General features: G+C 48.3%; 1 protein-coding gene across 1 annotated transcript in view; it reads left to right on the plus strand.

The window, feature by feature from the left end:
- The first annotated feature begins 7,967 nt into the window (after positions 1-7,967).
- HS6ST2 (heparan sulfate 6-O-sulfotransferase 2) overlaps positions 7,968-16,416 on the plus strand; it is a 134,602-nt gene continuing 126,153 nt past the window's right edge. The window contains exon 1 of the mRNA XM_074882804.1: positions 7,968-8,577. Coding sequence (XP_074738905.1) covers positions 8,066-8,577 — 512 coding nt within the window. The 5' untranslated portion in view covers positions 7,968-8,065. The remainder of the gene's footprint in view (positions 8,578-16,416) is intronic.

Consider the following 16,416-nt stretch of genomic DNA (forward strand, 5'->3'; position numbering starts at 1 on the left):
ATCAGGCAGGTTGGAAGAGCATATAGAAATGTATCAATTTGTTTCCGAGTATTTTCAGACACAAACAACTGCAGGAATTTACCACTGCTATATAAAAATATCACTTGGGACCTAGGCAGGTCCGTAAAAGCTCTGTGCAGTTGGAGGATGCATTTCCTTGTAGGAGATCTGCTGAATTTTGATGCTGAGAGGTGCTGTTATAACCCCTTAGTGGGTAGGACCACATTGTTATGTGTTGCTTATCTTTAACAGGGAAAGATGAGCAGGAAAAGGAGTGGAATGAGCCCCATGCATTAAAATAATAGCTGTCTTTACCATCTCCTTACACAGGTAATTTTTGCTGCAGTGCACGCACAACATCTGTGTATAATAGAATGTACACACAACAGCTGTGGACCCTGCCACCCGTGACAGGGCAGGAACAAAAGCATTAACGCTCTCTCCTCTGCCCACTTATTTTTTGATGAGATAAATTAGTAGTTAACAAAGGTTTAAGACAAAGAAGAGATCATCTGTTAGCTTGTCGTATTTAAGCAGTGTTGGACTAGATTTTACGATCTACATGGCAAATGTTTGACTATGCAGCCCTCAGTCTGGAGGATGAAGAGCTCGTGTGGACATCAGATGGGCAAGGGGAAGCTGAGGCGGCGGTGGGGCTGAGCCCCAGCCATTCCTCCCAGGTGCCTGCAGCATCCCAAACCTACTCCAAAGCGCTGAGCAGGAGGCTCAAACAACGAGGGCAGTTTGTGCTGCTCAGCCCTCACCGGCCAAAGGGATGCTCACAGTGTGGAGTGGGTACCATCCTTAGCAGCTCCCCCAAATCCACCTCTCCTGTTCAAGGCAAAGATGGATCTGGCCAGCGGACATTAACTGCACGTGCACTCCCTGCCACGCGGCTCTGTGTCAGCTGGGAAGAGAAAAAAAGGGATTGCAAGGAATTTCTTCAGATGTATTCCAGCAGCGGATTAAAATAGCTGCTACTATTTTAATCCGGTGAAGTGGCAGCTAAGGCACATGCAGGACTGGCAGCATCTCCCACAAAGCAGGGATTCAAAGAGCAGCCTGAGCCTTTAGTAATGCAAATGCAGGGGTGGCCACGAGCACCCTGGGAAAACGTGGCCCCAGGCCAAGTGACCCACTGGCTAGAATTTAGGATCAGGAGGTATAAATTTATACTGTCCTTGTTTTCTTTTAGTTATTGCAAAGTGTTGTAACGCTATGAACCCTAAGTGTTTTGGGGAAACAATAAGAAATTGCTGTGCTCAATATTCTTTATTTACATCTAGCCCAGCTGGGAGTTGTCTACTGAATTCTGTTGTGGTGACATCTAGATTTTAAATGTTGATTTTTGTTTTCTTATTCCAGAAGTTTCAGTGTAGTAATAATACAGATATTCTGTTTCCCTGTGGACTTGTGACGGCAGAGGAGGGGCCTCCAGAGAAAGGTGAGCTTTTCTTTTTTTAGGAGTCCTTTTAAACATAACTGGAAAGTGAAACTCTTGCTTTGTCCCTTATTTTTACTTTGTAGGAGGATGTTTGCTGTAGGCCTTTTGCAACTGGCAGAACTAGGTTTGAAATGAAGGAAAGGAAATTTATCTTCATGTCTCCAGAAACTGTGAATTATTTATTTGCTATCCCTGCTAAATCTGCTTTTGCAAAATCTCACTGTGAAACGAGAATTTCTTTGTTTCACTGGACTACAATGTTGTTCCCTGAAGATTCATCAGTACTGCTGCTGAGGAGCCTTCGGGTAGGAAGCTGGCCTCAAAACTTCCTTTTAAAAATTATTATTAAAATTATTATTATTGATATGATTATTATTGTTGTTATTATTATTTTATAATGCCTGGGGTTCTTTTTGCTTCACCTTCATTTATTGTTTCATTCATTTTACAAATTAGGTAAATGCATTAACTAATCTGTGGAAATTTAAGACCTCTTCCTGCAATTTTGCTCCCCTATCTGATCCTTTCTCACACAGGTTAATCCCACAAGACCATGTCACCCGAATTCAGCATCAATTTCAATAAGCAAATATTTATACAGCATCTGAGGTACAGTCTGTACACAGAATGATACCAAATTAAGTTAAATCGATATTAGCTACTCTAGGATAGAAGGGTGTCCAGGAAAAAGAGTGGTACCAGTTTAAATCTATTTCAAAACCAGTGTAATTAAACTGGAATAATTTCACTGTGAAGGGCAGATTTCATACACATTTCAGATTTTTTGAATGCCTTTGGACCAAATCCCACTGTATTTACACCACACAGGACTACCTGTTGAGATAGCATTAAGAAATATTGTGCCTTTTCCCACTGTTCCTTTCAGGGCCATGTGAAATTATTACCTCCTTGGTTTGAGGAATATGCAACAAATATTTGTACAAGTCTTTTACAGCCTTTCTCTCCGGTGTGAAACGACTGCTGAAGACCACTCTGAGTTAGTCTCATACCTACCTTAATTGGGCAAATGCTGCAGGTTTTGTTCTAAAGTAGGTCAGATCCACCAGGTTTGTATTATACAAGAGCTGGAGGGAGCCTGATGGTTTGTAATTCCCAGTTTGTTCCCTTGCAGCCCTGTGCTGGGATGCAAGGACACAGTGAGATTAAAACAAGGGGGCATTGGGAAGGAGCAGTGATCTGCCAGGCTGCCATTGCAGACCAGCCCCGATCTCATCTTGGAATGATGCACAAAATGTCCCTTGGACCATATGGCCTGCAGCCCTGCACTTCACTGGCTCACACCCTTTCTAATTCCTACTAATCTGCCCATAAGCACCTCAAAAGGGTGCTTTGCACACCTTGCCAGTAACCTCTTTCAATGCCTGGTTGCTCTTTGGCTTTAATGCCAGATGGTATTAATATACCCATCACTGTAATTATTCAGACAAGCAAACAGTGGCAGGAGCAGTCCCAACGTCTCACTTTTCCCACTGATTCAGAGGCATACTTGAAAGAGCCCTTTCATCCCCATGGATCCCATTCCCTGGACTTGTCCCAGGCTGTCCTCATCAAAAGAGAATTTGACGTTTCAGCAGTTTCTCAGCCAATTTCGTGCTGGGATAAGAATCAGTGGTGATGGGACAGTATCATTTATTCACTCTCTGACTGTTGCCCAGAGTACATGTCCAGATGCCAGCTCTACATCAGGTCCTCCAATAAAACCTTTCACAGGACTGAGATCTATGTGTGAAATGGAAATACTGCTGGTACCTTGTAACTTGAAAGCTAGCTTGCCTTTTGTCTGGCTCCAACTGATGGTGAAAATCCAAGACTTGCTGCAATGAACAGTCTGGATGGATGGTTTCTGATGCCGTGTTTGGGAAGGAGGTACTTCTGAATGCTTCCTGAACCCAGCAAATACTGTACGAATCCCTCCCACCAAGTCTGTCTTTCCATGCGTGATTTCTGCAAAGTTTATTTAGCGATCAGTCAGCAGCAAAATGAAACCTTAAGGGATTATCTTGCAATCTCTTGCAATTATCTTGCAAGGTGAGTCCTTTGCATTTCCAGGTCTTTGTCTCAAGCTTTTAAATGCTGCCCAGTTTCCCACACACCCAAAGAGCTTTGGGCAACGTTGGTATCCAGGAAGGCAAGATCTATAAGTAGAGATAACTGCTAGATCAGTTCAATAGCTGGAAAAGCAGAGGTGCTTTTGGACACCTCAGGCTCTCCAAGCCCCATCATGAGATCCAGAGCGAGATGTTACACTCACTTGAATCAAGTGTGCTTGGTTTTAGGAATGAGCAGCGGTGATGCCATAGTGACAAGAAGCAAGGCTTTGATGCCCACATTACAAAGAATATGCAAACTTGCATTATTCCTTTGATTAGCTGTTCTCTGATATGTCAAGTCCATGAATAATCAAGCCTCATTTTCTAATTAGTTTTACTCATCACCCTGCTGCTCCATGCCTTTGCTCATTTGCATACTCTTTTTCTAGATAAGGGCCTTATTCTTTTAGGTGCTAGCAAAGCTTTTGTGCCTCTCCCACCACAGCATTTCTTTGGTCCTTTGCTGGCTGTTTCCCTGCTCTTGGCCCTGCTTCTCCTACCATTCAATGACCATCTCATTGCTCTGTGCTTTTCCACTCGTTCCAAGTCCTGTTTACTCAAGGAACAGGGTGGTGTGTTCATGCTGCCCCAGTGATACCTTTTGACTCTGTAATCCAGTTTCACCCAGCCTTGACAGAGAAGTAAAACCATCAAAGTACTGAGTTTGCTGAGGTCTTATGGAAGTGGTGGGGGAAGAGGTCCTTCTGGGGCAGTGGAGGGCAAGGCTGGAGCATCTGCTTTGAGGACCCACGATGGGAAGAGAGGTTTTGAATGCCTTGGTTGCAAATCTGTTTAGCCATCAGTCACTCCAGTGGAGAGAGACAATTCCAGACGTTAAAAGAAAGCTGCAGCAGTGGGCTGGTGATGGTTGTGTTTGTTATTTTAATAAATATGCCATTTTCATGACACAGGAGGCTTTTCTGTAGTTATTTCATTTATCTGCTCCCCTTTCCTGCACAGGTACTGTAAGAAGAATCACATTACAAGATTTAGCAAAGCAAAGTTAATGGCTCGTTTGCATTTCTTTTAATCAAGTTATTCTAATTGTGCTATTGTGCAAATATGGTTTCCCCTCTAATTTGAAAAAGACCTCATCCTCCCAGCAGCTGCTGGTGTCCCAGCAGTCGGGGCTGCCCCAGCAGTCGGGGTTACCCCAGCCCAATCCTGCCTCTCTGCCCAGGGGGTTCACAGCTGCCCGCACCCCTGCCTGTACCTGTGCAGAGCAGCGGATGCTGGGAGCTGCTCTGGTTGAACTGACATGAAACTTCGGTTATTCCAATAATCTGGAAGTGTTAATGCCTAATAAAGCTCAGTTTTACACCGACAGCCCCCTTACCTCAAAGTTGACTGTTTTCTTTCTGTTAGGGCCAAGCAGTCACCATTTGCCAGCCAAATGCAGAGGTGAAATTCAGATGCTGTGGAAACAAAGGTCTTCAGAAAATACACAGGGATGTGATGATCAGTCCCGCACAAAGAGCTAACAATAGTTTCCTAAAGCTGCAAAAATCAATTTAGGGCTTGAGGCATGAGGTGTTGTATTGATCTGTCTCTGGGCAAATACGTGGTGCCTTTGCACACAAACCCCTGCCTTTCTGAATGTTTCCGTGGGTAAATAAGGGAGGTCAGTCCAAGATGAGATCCTGCACCAGCTCAGCTTGACCCTGCTGTCGCATTCACAGCAGCAGGAACAGGCTGGCACTGGAGGTGCTGGGGGAGACTGTGCTGGGGGGGCAGCTGCTGATGAGGTGGGGCGGCAGAAGGGACCAGCCGGTGGGAGAGAATGCTTGTAGGTGGGAGAGAAGAGGAGCAGTGGCCATACCCATGTGCTCGTCGGGGCACGGCCATGCACGCACACACAGAGGTGGGGGGATTCCCCTGTGTCAGCAGAGGAGAAGGGTGGTGTGTGGACAGTGGGAATAAGGACCATGTGTTTGAGGTCTCGTGCCGGGAGGAAGGCAGAGATTTTTTTTCTGCTGGCGTTACTAGGCGCTCAGTATTTTTGCTTGACCTCTTAACTTAAACCAGCTGCCATGCCAGCCACTGAAACTTGCCCACGCTGTAAAACCTTAACAGCTCTGTTCTGTCCTACTTTTATCTCATTCGGGGCGATTTTCATTTCTTTAGTGCCTAAGCAAATGTTTTGTGTCCCTGGATCAAAGCTAGGGAGCATCATTTACATACTGTGGGTGAGAAGGCAGCAGACTGGAGACCATCACTCATCAGTGAAAGGATGATCATTGTTTGTTTAGCCCATTCCAAAATAATGGCTCTGCTGGGAACACCAACCCAGTATGCATCATATCTTTTATAGTATATATTAATTTAGTGTAGACATTAGGCCATCATTATTCTCCCCTTTTAATTCTCATGTATTAGCATTCAGGATCAGTTTTAACCCAGCACACATCTTTGTTATTTCATAATGTAAAATAAATAAAGCTGGAGGCAAACGTATTTTTTTTTTATATAAACGACTGTGAGAGAGTGATGGATATAAAGCACAGAAACATCTTTATAATTTTAAGGCTTGAATTTCAGAACACAGCATTTTCATTAAATGGTGCAATCCATTCATTTTGGAGATACAGATATAAACAGAAGCAAATTAACTCAGTAGTTCTCATGCCTAGAATCTTTGTGATAAAATTGCCTATTATTGTGAGTGTACATGTTTTCAAAATATTAGAGACAACTGCAAAAAAATAGGAAAGACAGGATAGGTTACTCAAGGATGAAAACCATAAAGACATCCCCTCCAAACACCACATGTACCTGGTAAAATTACTTAAAGTGAATTGCTGTGAGAGGAGGAGAAAGGAGACAGGCTTTTTTTTTTTTTTTTTTTTTTTTTTTATGATGGATAAAGGTCTGGGAGAGTGTTTTCAAATTATTTTCTTTACTGTCTGCTGTGCATATTAGAAAATTCAGGTCTTGGCTGATTGGCCAGGCAGAGAAACAGAGGCATCACAAGCAACAAGGGAGGGAAAGCTGAGGCGCTGCGGTGGGGAGGACTGCTCCCTCCGCCTGCTCCGGAGGGGAAGGAGAAGCTTGGACATTTTCAGCCCTACCCGAAATCATGGGTTAGTGAGAGGGAAGGAGCATTGCAAGATGCAGCACCTCTGTGTAACATCTGCAGCTGAGCCCACCAGTTAAGTTAAACTGGGGGTGGCCAAACCCCGGGTCCTGCCCCTGATGCTTTTCATTGGAAGGACAGAAAGACACTGGGATGGGGTGAAAACCTCCTTTAGCCAGAAGCCTCATTTTTTATTTGCTTTTTCTAAGTCACTTGCAAGGCTACGGTTCTCCCAGCATTAATTGCCCCAACATCAGCAGCACCCAAGAGGGAAAGAAAAAACCCCAGGCTCACTGGCTGTGCCGTGCTCCCTGGCCCTGCCAGGCATTTGTGGCGGGTAGGTGGCCCTGCAGAATGGCCCGCGGTGAACAGCAGCTTTGCAGCCACGCTCATGGCCGGGCGAACACCTGTGTGCTCCCATCTCCTAGGCCTTACTGACAACACGCCAGGAGCTGGAGGGCTGATCGTAATTTGCATATAAATATAGAAAGGACTTTAATCAGAGATAAACCCACAGAGTCCTTGTTATTATTGTTTTATTTACAGAACACTCTCATTGTGCAGAGGGGTTTCAAAATACGCTGACAGAGATAGCGCATGTATTTGCTACCCGAATCAACTGAAACCACTTGGGGCATCAAGAAAAACAGCCGTGCACTCACCCCCCTGCCAAACCCTGGGGGTGCGTGTGTGGTGTGGAGAAGCACAGCTCGGCGCACAGCGGGGCGTGCGATGGAGGCGCGAGATGGACGGGCTGCACGGTGGCACGACGGACGTGACGGATGGTGGCACGACGGACGTGATGGACGGTGGCACGACGGATGGGCCACTGTCAACCTGTCCGACGTGCCCTGCTGGAACAGCAGCCTCCGCCCTGGGCGAGAGGAGCTCAGAGGGGGTGGGAATGGCTGGAGGGCCACGCAGGGGCTGCTCAGGACCGCGGTAGTCTCCAGCCCGTCGCGCAGTCCGGCACGGCGGCGGGAGTGCTGAGCACACCGCTGCGCCCCGCTACCAGGCCATGCTCAGAGCACGGCGTGCACAGTGCCCGGCCACGGCCGGAGCGCGGCTCGGCACCGCGCGCCCCGCAGCCGGAGCGCGGAGCTGCGCGGAGCTGCGCGGAGCTGCCCGGCCCCCCTCCCGGTGGCGCTCCCGGCGCGGGGCGCGCGGGCACGTGCGGGGCGCTGCGCGGGCGCGGAGGCCACGGAGGGGGCGGTCCCGGAGGGAGGGGGGGGCGTGGCCCGCTGAGGGGGCGTGGCCCGGGCGGGGGCGGGGCGGGGGCGCGCTGAGGGGAGGCGGCGCGGGGGCTGCTGGGAAGGGCCGGCGGCGGCAGCGGCGGGGCGATGGCGGCGGAGCGCGGCCGGGGCGGCCCCCCGCGGCGGCGGCGGCTGCGGCGGCGGCGGCTGTGAGCGGCGGCGATGCGCGGCGCTCCCGGCGACGATGGAGGACCGGTCCCACAAGGTGCTTCTGGCGCTGGTGATGCTCTTCCTCTTCGCCGTGATAGTGCTGCAGTACGTCTGCCCGGGCACCGAGTGCCAGCTCCTGCGGCTCCGCGCCCTCAGCCCCGCCGCCGCCGCCGACCCGTACCGGGCGGAGGACGAGACGCCGGCGCGTTTCGTTCCCCGTTTCAATTTCTCTGCCGGCGACTTGCTGCGGCGGGTGGACTTCAACATCAAGGGGGACGACCTGATCGTCTTCCTGCACATCCAGAAGACGGGCGGCACCACCTTCGGCCGGCACCTGGTCCGCAACATCCAGCTGGAGCAGCCCTGCGAGTGCCGCGCCGGGCAGAAGAAGTGCACCTGCCACCGGCCCGGCAAGCGGGAGACCTGGCTCTTCTCCCGCTTCTCCACCGGCTGGAGCTGCGGGCTGCACGCCGACTGGACCGAGCTCACCAACTGCGTCCCCTCCGTGGTGGACAGCAAGAAGGAGGTGCGGCTCCGGCCCTCCAGGTGAGGAGGCCGGGCGGGGGCCCCGGGCCTTCCCCAAGGAGGGGGTGTGTGTGTGTTTGTGGGGGGGTGTGCTTCCCGTGGACCCCCATCCCTTCCCCGGCTTGTGGTGGTGGCGGCCGGGCGGCGGGATGGGCGATGGACCCGTCAGGGCGCAGTCGTGGCGGGTGTGCTGCTGCGTTGGGGGGGGGCGAGTTGTGAGCTCGGTCGGTACGAGCACCCCGGCACGGAGCAGGCTGCGAACCAGGGTGCAGCGAGGGCTCCGGGAGCCAAACCGGCCCGGGGCTGCTGGGTGGGTGCAGCGTGCCTGGAGCTCTGCGGAACAAACAAAACCTGACCCCCGCTCTGCTGCGAGTGAAGTGTTTTAAATCATGTCCCGCAGGCTGTCGAGATTGTCACTGCTGGCGGGGAAAGCCCGGGAGTTACAGAGCCCGGTGCTTGGCGGCAGGGTGATACACGAACAGGCCTGGCGGCCCCGGGGCGCGGGGACCCCCCGGGGCGCTCTTCCACGGCTGGCACAGGAGCGGGGGTTCCTTCAGGTGCCTCCAGTCTTCCGCCAGAGATTTTCCGTCTCTGGCGAATCGCCTCATTGTATTGAGCTCCCCAGGTACACGTGCGGTAGCTCCTGTGTACGCCAGGAATTAATGTTGGTTTTGGGAGTGTTCGTGAGCCGCTGTGTCTTGTTACATCTGAAGTTTAGCTTATGCAGATTGCGGCCTTGCAAAGTAAAGGTTACTCCTGTGGCTGAATTACCTGTAAATATTTGCATTGTCCTTCAGCCCTAACCTTGTTTCTTGTGTGCTTGCATTTTAAATTTTAGTGACACTGCTGTCTTTATCCCTGCACTTTCCTTTGAAGTTGCTAACCCCTCCTGACTATAGCTAGGGGGTTGCCTAAAAGATGCCTCTGCCTTTCAAAAGCCCAGCTGGCATCTCCCGAGCAGTGAGGACCTGCTTCCTCTGCTCCTGGAGCTGTTTGATTACAGCCTACCTTCAGTTGTAACAGACCGAGTAGCTTGTCCGTGGCTGTGCATGCGGCTGTATGGTGTAGCAGAACAGCTCAGGGTTTTAGTGTCTTTTCACATTGCTTCACTGGGAAATTAGAAGCTAGGGTATCTGTCATGGTTTAACCCCAGCCGGCAATTAAGCACCACACAGCCGGTCGCTCGCTTCCCGCCCCCAGTGGGATAGGGGAGAGAATGGGGAAAAAAAAAAAAAAGAAAACTCGTGGGTTGAGATAAAGACAGTTTAATAGGACAGAAAAGGAAAGGAGGATGATAATAACAACATATACAAGTGATGCATAATACAATTGCTCACCACCCACTGACCGATGCCCAGCCAATCCCTGAGCCGTGGTGCCCCCCGGCCAACTCCCCCAGTTTATATACTGGGCATGACGTCATATGGTATGGAATACCCCTTTGGCTCGTTTGGGTCAGCTGTCCTGGCTGTGTCCCCTCCCAGCCTCCGCTGGCAGGGCAGTAGGAGAAGCTGAAAAGTCCTTGACTTAGTATAAACACTGCTTAGCAACAACTAAAACATCCATGTGTTATCAATTTTATTCTTGTCCTAAATCCAAAACACAGCACTAGACCAGCTACTAGGAAGAGAATTAGCTTTATTCCAGCCAAAACCAGGACAGTATCACTCCTATTGCACTATTAGACTAATGACAGGTTCCCTTACAATGAGGGTACTGTTATATATCATGCTATCTGAAGTCAAGTCTAAGCACAGATTCACTTGAAACAGAAAGCAATTTCTTTCTAGAATTCCTTTTATATAGTGTGACACTACACTGCCATCTAGTAGAAAAATGGTTAGTGTCATTATCTTCTTGTACCCAAGAAGCAGCTCTTTATGAGACTTGGCTATTGTGATTCCTGCTCTTTTGTTTTCCCTACTGCTTTAAAATTTAATTGTCTCATTTTTGTGACATTCCATTTGCAAACATCAGGAACCAATTCCTTGCCCTCTGGGTCTATTAGCTTCCTGGTTTCAGACTGCTGAGCCTTGCAGGCTATGTAGTTTATTTTACCTGTCCTATAAATATGTTGTTTGTCAGCAGAAATGGAAATTGCATAACGTGTGCTCTCTTTTGCTGAACAGCTTCCAGTGATCTTTCTTTCTCTTCCCTCAGAGATGGGTCTGGCCTGCAGAGTTGTAGCTGTGGGGCAGGGATTCCCTTCCTTTCCCCAGATGGGTTCTTCTGTGCTCCGGCTTAGTTATGCCCTCTGGAAAAATGGGAGACTCCCTGTCCTGAACCCACCACCTTAGGCAGAAGGGAACACCAGGCTTGGAGAGCTGAGTGTTTGTTTGTAGCTTATGGCTTTGTGGTTTTGGGGTTTTTTGCCTGTTAGATTACTAAACATGTTTTTCTGACTCGAAACAGAAGCGTTGTGTGTCCCTGCCTAGGAGTTCAGAGCGATGGCTCCTTGTCCAACGGTGCATGTCATCATAGCCAGCTTCTGAGAGGTTGCTAGGACTTGTGACTTGGGATTGAAGCCGGGGAGAGGGAGGAAAATGAAACTCTGGTGATTTTGTGTTAGGGCTCCTCTCAAAGGCTTCAAAAAGATGTTATATTTTTAATAACCTAATTACACAGCTTGCTTAATAGCTACAGTTATTCTCCCAAATAATGTCTTGACAAGCAATTATTTGGACTGCAACTTCTAAATGTTTAAAAATACAGGAAAAGAAGAAGTTCTTAAATGAACAATAGTCCCTTCAAGTCTTCCTGCCCCTTCTAATACCTTGTCTTTAATTTTGTGTTCTCAATTTAGCAGCATTCAGCTGACAACTAGTTAATTAGCACCTATTCCTTGTGCCAGTAACAGACGCTAATCTAGGCACTTTCTGGACAGATAATAGCTGCTTTCAGAGCAGCAGTAGGTGTGGGATGGGGGTGTCTGAGTGGAGGAGCCTTGCTGGCTCTGAGTGGGGCCAGCCTGCACTGGGGTTTTTAGGGGGAGGCCTGACCTGTCCTGGGTAGTGTGTGCTGAGTTACTGTTGATGGGGAGGGAAGGAACAGCACAGCTCTGGTGTGCAAATCCGGGGGGGGGGGGGAGGGGAGCGATTTGGAGGAGTGCAGGCCCATTTGGGGAGCATTATCAGGGCAAGGAGCAGGATTCTGTCAGGAGCAGAGGACAATTTCCTGAAGTGAAGCTTGGCTTGACAAGGGTGGGAATTCCTGCATTTTGTAATTGAGGTGATTATAAATTAAGACCTGCTATAAGAGTGATTTGAACTGCTTGGCAACTGCATAATGCAATCTGTAGCTACTGTCTTTGGGCTGTGTTGCCTTATCTGGGAATAGCCAAATGAGTGGTCATTGTTCCAGCAAACTTTTTAGCTTGCACTTGTGTGTGGTTACTTTGCACAGAGGTTTACCTTGTGGGGCATGGGAAGTCTGCTTGTCAGATTGCTGGTTAGCTGGGCTGTTCTGTAGGTGCCTTTTCTTTTGTTTAAAATTTGAGCCTTTGTTAGTCTGGAGGATGCCCTGTCCTGGACCTCCTGATGCTCAGCGCTAGGTACAGAGTGTCACCATGATACGATCTGATGGGATCAAGCTGGAGGGTGTGCCCATGAAGAGCCTTGTTGCCTGCAGCGTTCATCCTCCAGCCTCTGCCCATAATCCCATCACTAGTCTGCCTATTTTCTTTGGGAATTGGAGGATTGAAGGGCAGATTCCTGCACTGGAGCAGTAGAATTACTCAGGGTGGCTGTTGTGATATTTTTTTGTTTTGGATTTAACACAATGGTGCTTCCCTGCCTATGAGCACATAGGCTCCCAAAACTTGTGTTGCTTTGCAGTGGTGGCCTGTGCTCCTTAATATGAAGCAAGTAGCTAAATGGATCTTCCTCTTCTTTCCCCTAGAAGAACATGAATCTCTGGGTGTGGGGAGAGGGATTTTTTTTTTTTTCCTCCTTGTGTTTTGTTGGGGCACATGTTGCGTGTGCCCCCTTTCCTGCTTGTCTCCTGTTCCACCAGTGCCACTCACCACTGCGGCATCTGGAAATCTCAGGAGAGGGAAGGGGAAGGTGCAGGCACGGTTGATTTGAGTGCTCTGGATTTGCTGCTTGGGAGGTTGGTGGAATGGGCTGATGGTGGCAGAAAGGAGGGGGTTGTCTCTGCTGCTTGGCATCAGTGGTGAGAAAGGAGAAATGTGCCTTTTCCTAGTCATGAGTGACTGACTTGGGTCACTTGATTGATTGTGGAAGCCTCAAAGCTTTTGGCACACGGAACGGAGGCAGCATCCAAAGTAACTGTGTGTGAGAGCATCACAGAACTGAGATTTCGCTCTTCTCTGGCTAATTATTATGGGAAGTATCTACTGAACTTGTCTATAGCAATAAATCCAATGGCACCATTGCAAGAAACAAAAGGCCTTGGGGTTAGACTGGAAAATGTAATGAGACATGGGAGCAAATACAGATACCTACATTCTTAAGTGGTGTCATGGCTTCGTACCCTCGTTGGGTGAAAGACGTGGCTTTGGGTAAAGGTCGGGCTGTATTTGGTGCCCCTCCCAGCTAATGTTAAAGGAAAGAGAGGCTCTCTGTTAAGAGGAGAATGAGCTTGCAGAACTGCCTCTGGAGCCAGAAAGTCTGAGATTCGAAGAAATTTTATGCTGCTGGTACAAGCCTGTTGGACCAGGACCAGGGATGGTGCCTGCTGGCATTTGGGAGGCCTGATGCTGGCACCACGTTGTTGTGATGTGGGACAGAAGCTCCTGGCAATACATGGGTGTTCTTGTCTTGTCCCTACATGTTAGTTAAACTCTTCCAAGTTAAGTCTTATGAAAATCTAAAGAAAAGATGCATTAAAACACTTCCAAGCAAATTGGAAGTGTTTACTGTGTGTAGCTCTGTTGGCTGAACAGGTTAATCCTCATGCTTTTGAAAATGTGGTGGGATTTGCATCTGCAAATTTCATCTGCTCTGTACTCCGCTGTATTGGGTCTGGTTGAAATGGAGTTAGTTTTCCCCACAGCAGCCCTTATAGTTCTGTGCTTTGTATTGGTCGCTAGAAAGGTGTTAATAACACACCTGTGTTTTGGCTACTCCTGAGCAATGCTTGCACAATATCAAGGCTGTTTCTGCAATGTTTCTCCCTCCTCCCCTGGTAGGTTGAGGATGGGAAAGATCTTGGGAGGGGACATAGCCAGGACAACTGACCCAACTGACCAAAGGGGTGTTCCGTACCATATGATGTCTGCTCAGCAATAAAAACTAAGAGAAAGGGGTGGGGGGCATTTGTTACTACAACATTTGTCTTCCGGAGCAACCGCTACATTTACTGAAGCCCTACTTCCCAGGAGTGGCAGGATATCACCCCCTGATGGGAAGTAGATAGTAAATATTTTGTTTCCCTTTGCTTCCTGTGCACAGCCTTTGCTTTTGCTCTATTAAACTGCTTTTATCTTGACCCACAAAGTTTTCCTTTCCGTCTTATTTTCTCCCCCCTGTTCTGCTGAGGAGGGGAGGGATAGAGCAGCTTGGTGGGCACCTGGTGTCCAGCCAGGGCAAACCCATCACATCCACTGCAGTGTGCCTGACTCCTTGCAAGCCAGACCGCTGGCAGAGCCCGGGGAAGAAGGTGGTGCAGCAAGTGTTGCCATCAGCCCTGACTTGAGCTCGGATCCTCCTGGAGCAGACTAGGCCCTGTGCGGGGGTTTTCCCCAGTAAGCTGCTTCTGTGTGGAGGGGTGGAAAAAAAAATCACGTAATGCTGCCAGGGAGAGAAAAATCACTTGGGGAGTTTGCTTCTTAGGGAGAGGCCTACTCAACAGGTGCTATTGAAACAGCAAAGGTGATATATAGCTGTGCAAGGGGATGAGCTCCATTGTTTCACCTGTAGTGGTGGAATTTGGGGAATAGTTGAGCCCCATAATTTGTCACGAAGCCCCTTATAGGCAGGAGAGATGCTGTAGATCCCACAGTGCCTCAAGGCTTGGTATGGATAATAAAGGCTTCGCAAAAGGTGGACAGTTTAAAACCTCTGGATGCTGGTGGAGCAGACACCATTTCAAAGGATGGGGTCACCCCGTGCTGCTGCTTTGGGGGTGAAGCCTGACTGAGGGGGGCTGCTTGGGGAGAGAAGGGGACCAGCATGGCTGAGCTGGAGGCTGTGAGCAAGCAGATGGGGTGACCTGCTGTAACTTGGGTCCTGGCCAGAGCACCGGGAGGGTGCCTGCCTGCCCTTGAAGTATGCATCGCTGAAACTCCCTGGGAAAAACTCTGCAACAATTATAAAGCGGAAAAAAAAGTAACGGAGCATTTGCAGAGATGCCGCCAGGCCTGAGCGGCTCCGTGCCGCTTCATTTATCAGCGGGATTTCCTAATGACCCTGCTCATTTCGGTGTGGTGGCTGCTGCGGCTGCAGGATGAGATGTGTGGTGAATATTACCTCGCCACCTGCGAATCTGTGTGTGTGGCAGCTGAATTTCCCTGTCCTAGCACCTGGTGAGACCTCAGCTGGGTCTGGTTTTGGGGTGTTGGAAGCAGTGGGCCAGCCTGCAGAGTAAAAAAGAGGCTTTGGGGGGAAGGGCAGGGGATTATTTTCATAAATACAAGTGGTTCCTTCACCTAATCCCGTTATAGGGCCTAACCTTCAAAGTCTTCATTATAAAGTGAAGATTGTGGTTTTTTAAGTTTGGAGTATTGGACTTGTAAAGCTCTCCAAATTGATATCACTAGTTTTGCAGATAGTGTTGGACTTCTTAAAGGGATTAAAAAAAATAATTTTCCATATTAGGTCTTTTCAGTTCTCTAAGTCTTTAATAAAGTGCAAATTGACTTTTATTGAAAAGTATGTGTTTCCTACTTCCTTTTATTTTAAATCTGGAGAATTTTTTTCTGGGTAGAGAGAAGACATTAATTGTTGCAAAAATAAATCCCAGTGATTGCAATAGAGCAAGAAACAAGGCACGGGTGTTATTCCTTGTACTGTTTATTCCATTTGTTAGCTGGGTTGGTCCTCCCTAAAGAAGAGAGTGGGAATATGAACACCGGGACATGGTGCTGTTGTACTAAGATATGATTACTTTTTCTTGAAAGGATGCCTTTCTGTTAATTTTTTCTGTGAATTTATAAATATTAAAATGAAGCTATAAATAGATGCTTTGACTGTGTTAAAATAGATGCAGATTGTGCCTTGTGATCCCTCTTCATAACTTTATAACCTTTAATAAAGGTTATCAAAGGCACTTGAAAGTCAGCCATCACCAATAGGTTGTTTTTATTAAAAGACATATTTTTAAGTTTAACAAGTTGAACATCAGTTCCGAGGTGTATTAACTGAGATTAATTTGTCCCTCATTTATTTAATCTGAATTGCCAGGAATCATGTTCTCTACTGATGTAAATGTCGGCAAAAAGGACTTATTAGTAGATTTGATTGCTTTTTAAATTTAACTAGCAGAGATGCACTGGCATGCCTAAGAGAATTGGTCTGTTTCTTGTGAACAGTTCAGTGCGTAATGAATCACTTCAATGTACTTTTCTGAAGGAAAGCAGAGCAATTTAAATGTGCAATGCATTGATTTACCTCAAATGGATTAGGCCTCTGTGTGCAATCCTTTGCATTAATTTACTTTCTCCACAACTGTAATAATAAAGGCAGCGTTTCTGTACGGCATCAGCCTAAATTAGTTCACGTAACTTGCTAGAAAGCAAAATAATTAATATGTAGCTGAAAATGGGATGTGGGAATAGATCTTTCGGAGGGGATGTGGGTCTTGGGAAGTGCCGCCGGGTTCAGGATGCCTCTGGGAGCTGTGCTGAGGGCAGGATGGTGGGGCTGGAGCCCACCGTGGCTGGGACCTGGCGAGGGGGTGTCT

This window comes from Strix uralensis, chromosome 13 (assembly GCF_047716275.1).
Source record: "Strix uralensis isolate ZFMK-TIS-50842 chromosome 13, bStrUra1, whole genome shotgun sequence".
Taxonomy (NCBI): Eukaryota; Metazoa; Chordata; class Aves; order Strigiformes; family Strigidae; genus Strix; species Strix uralensis.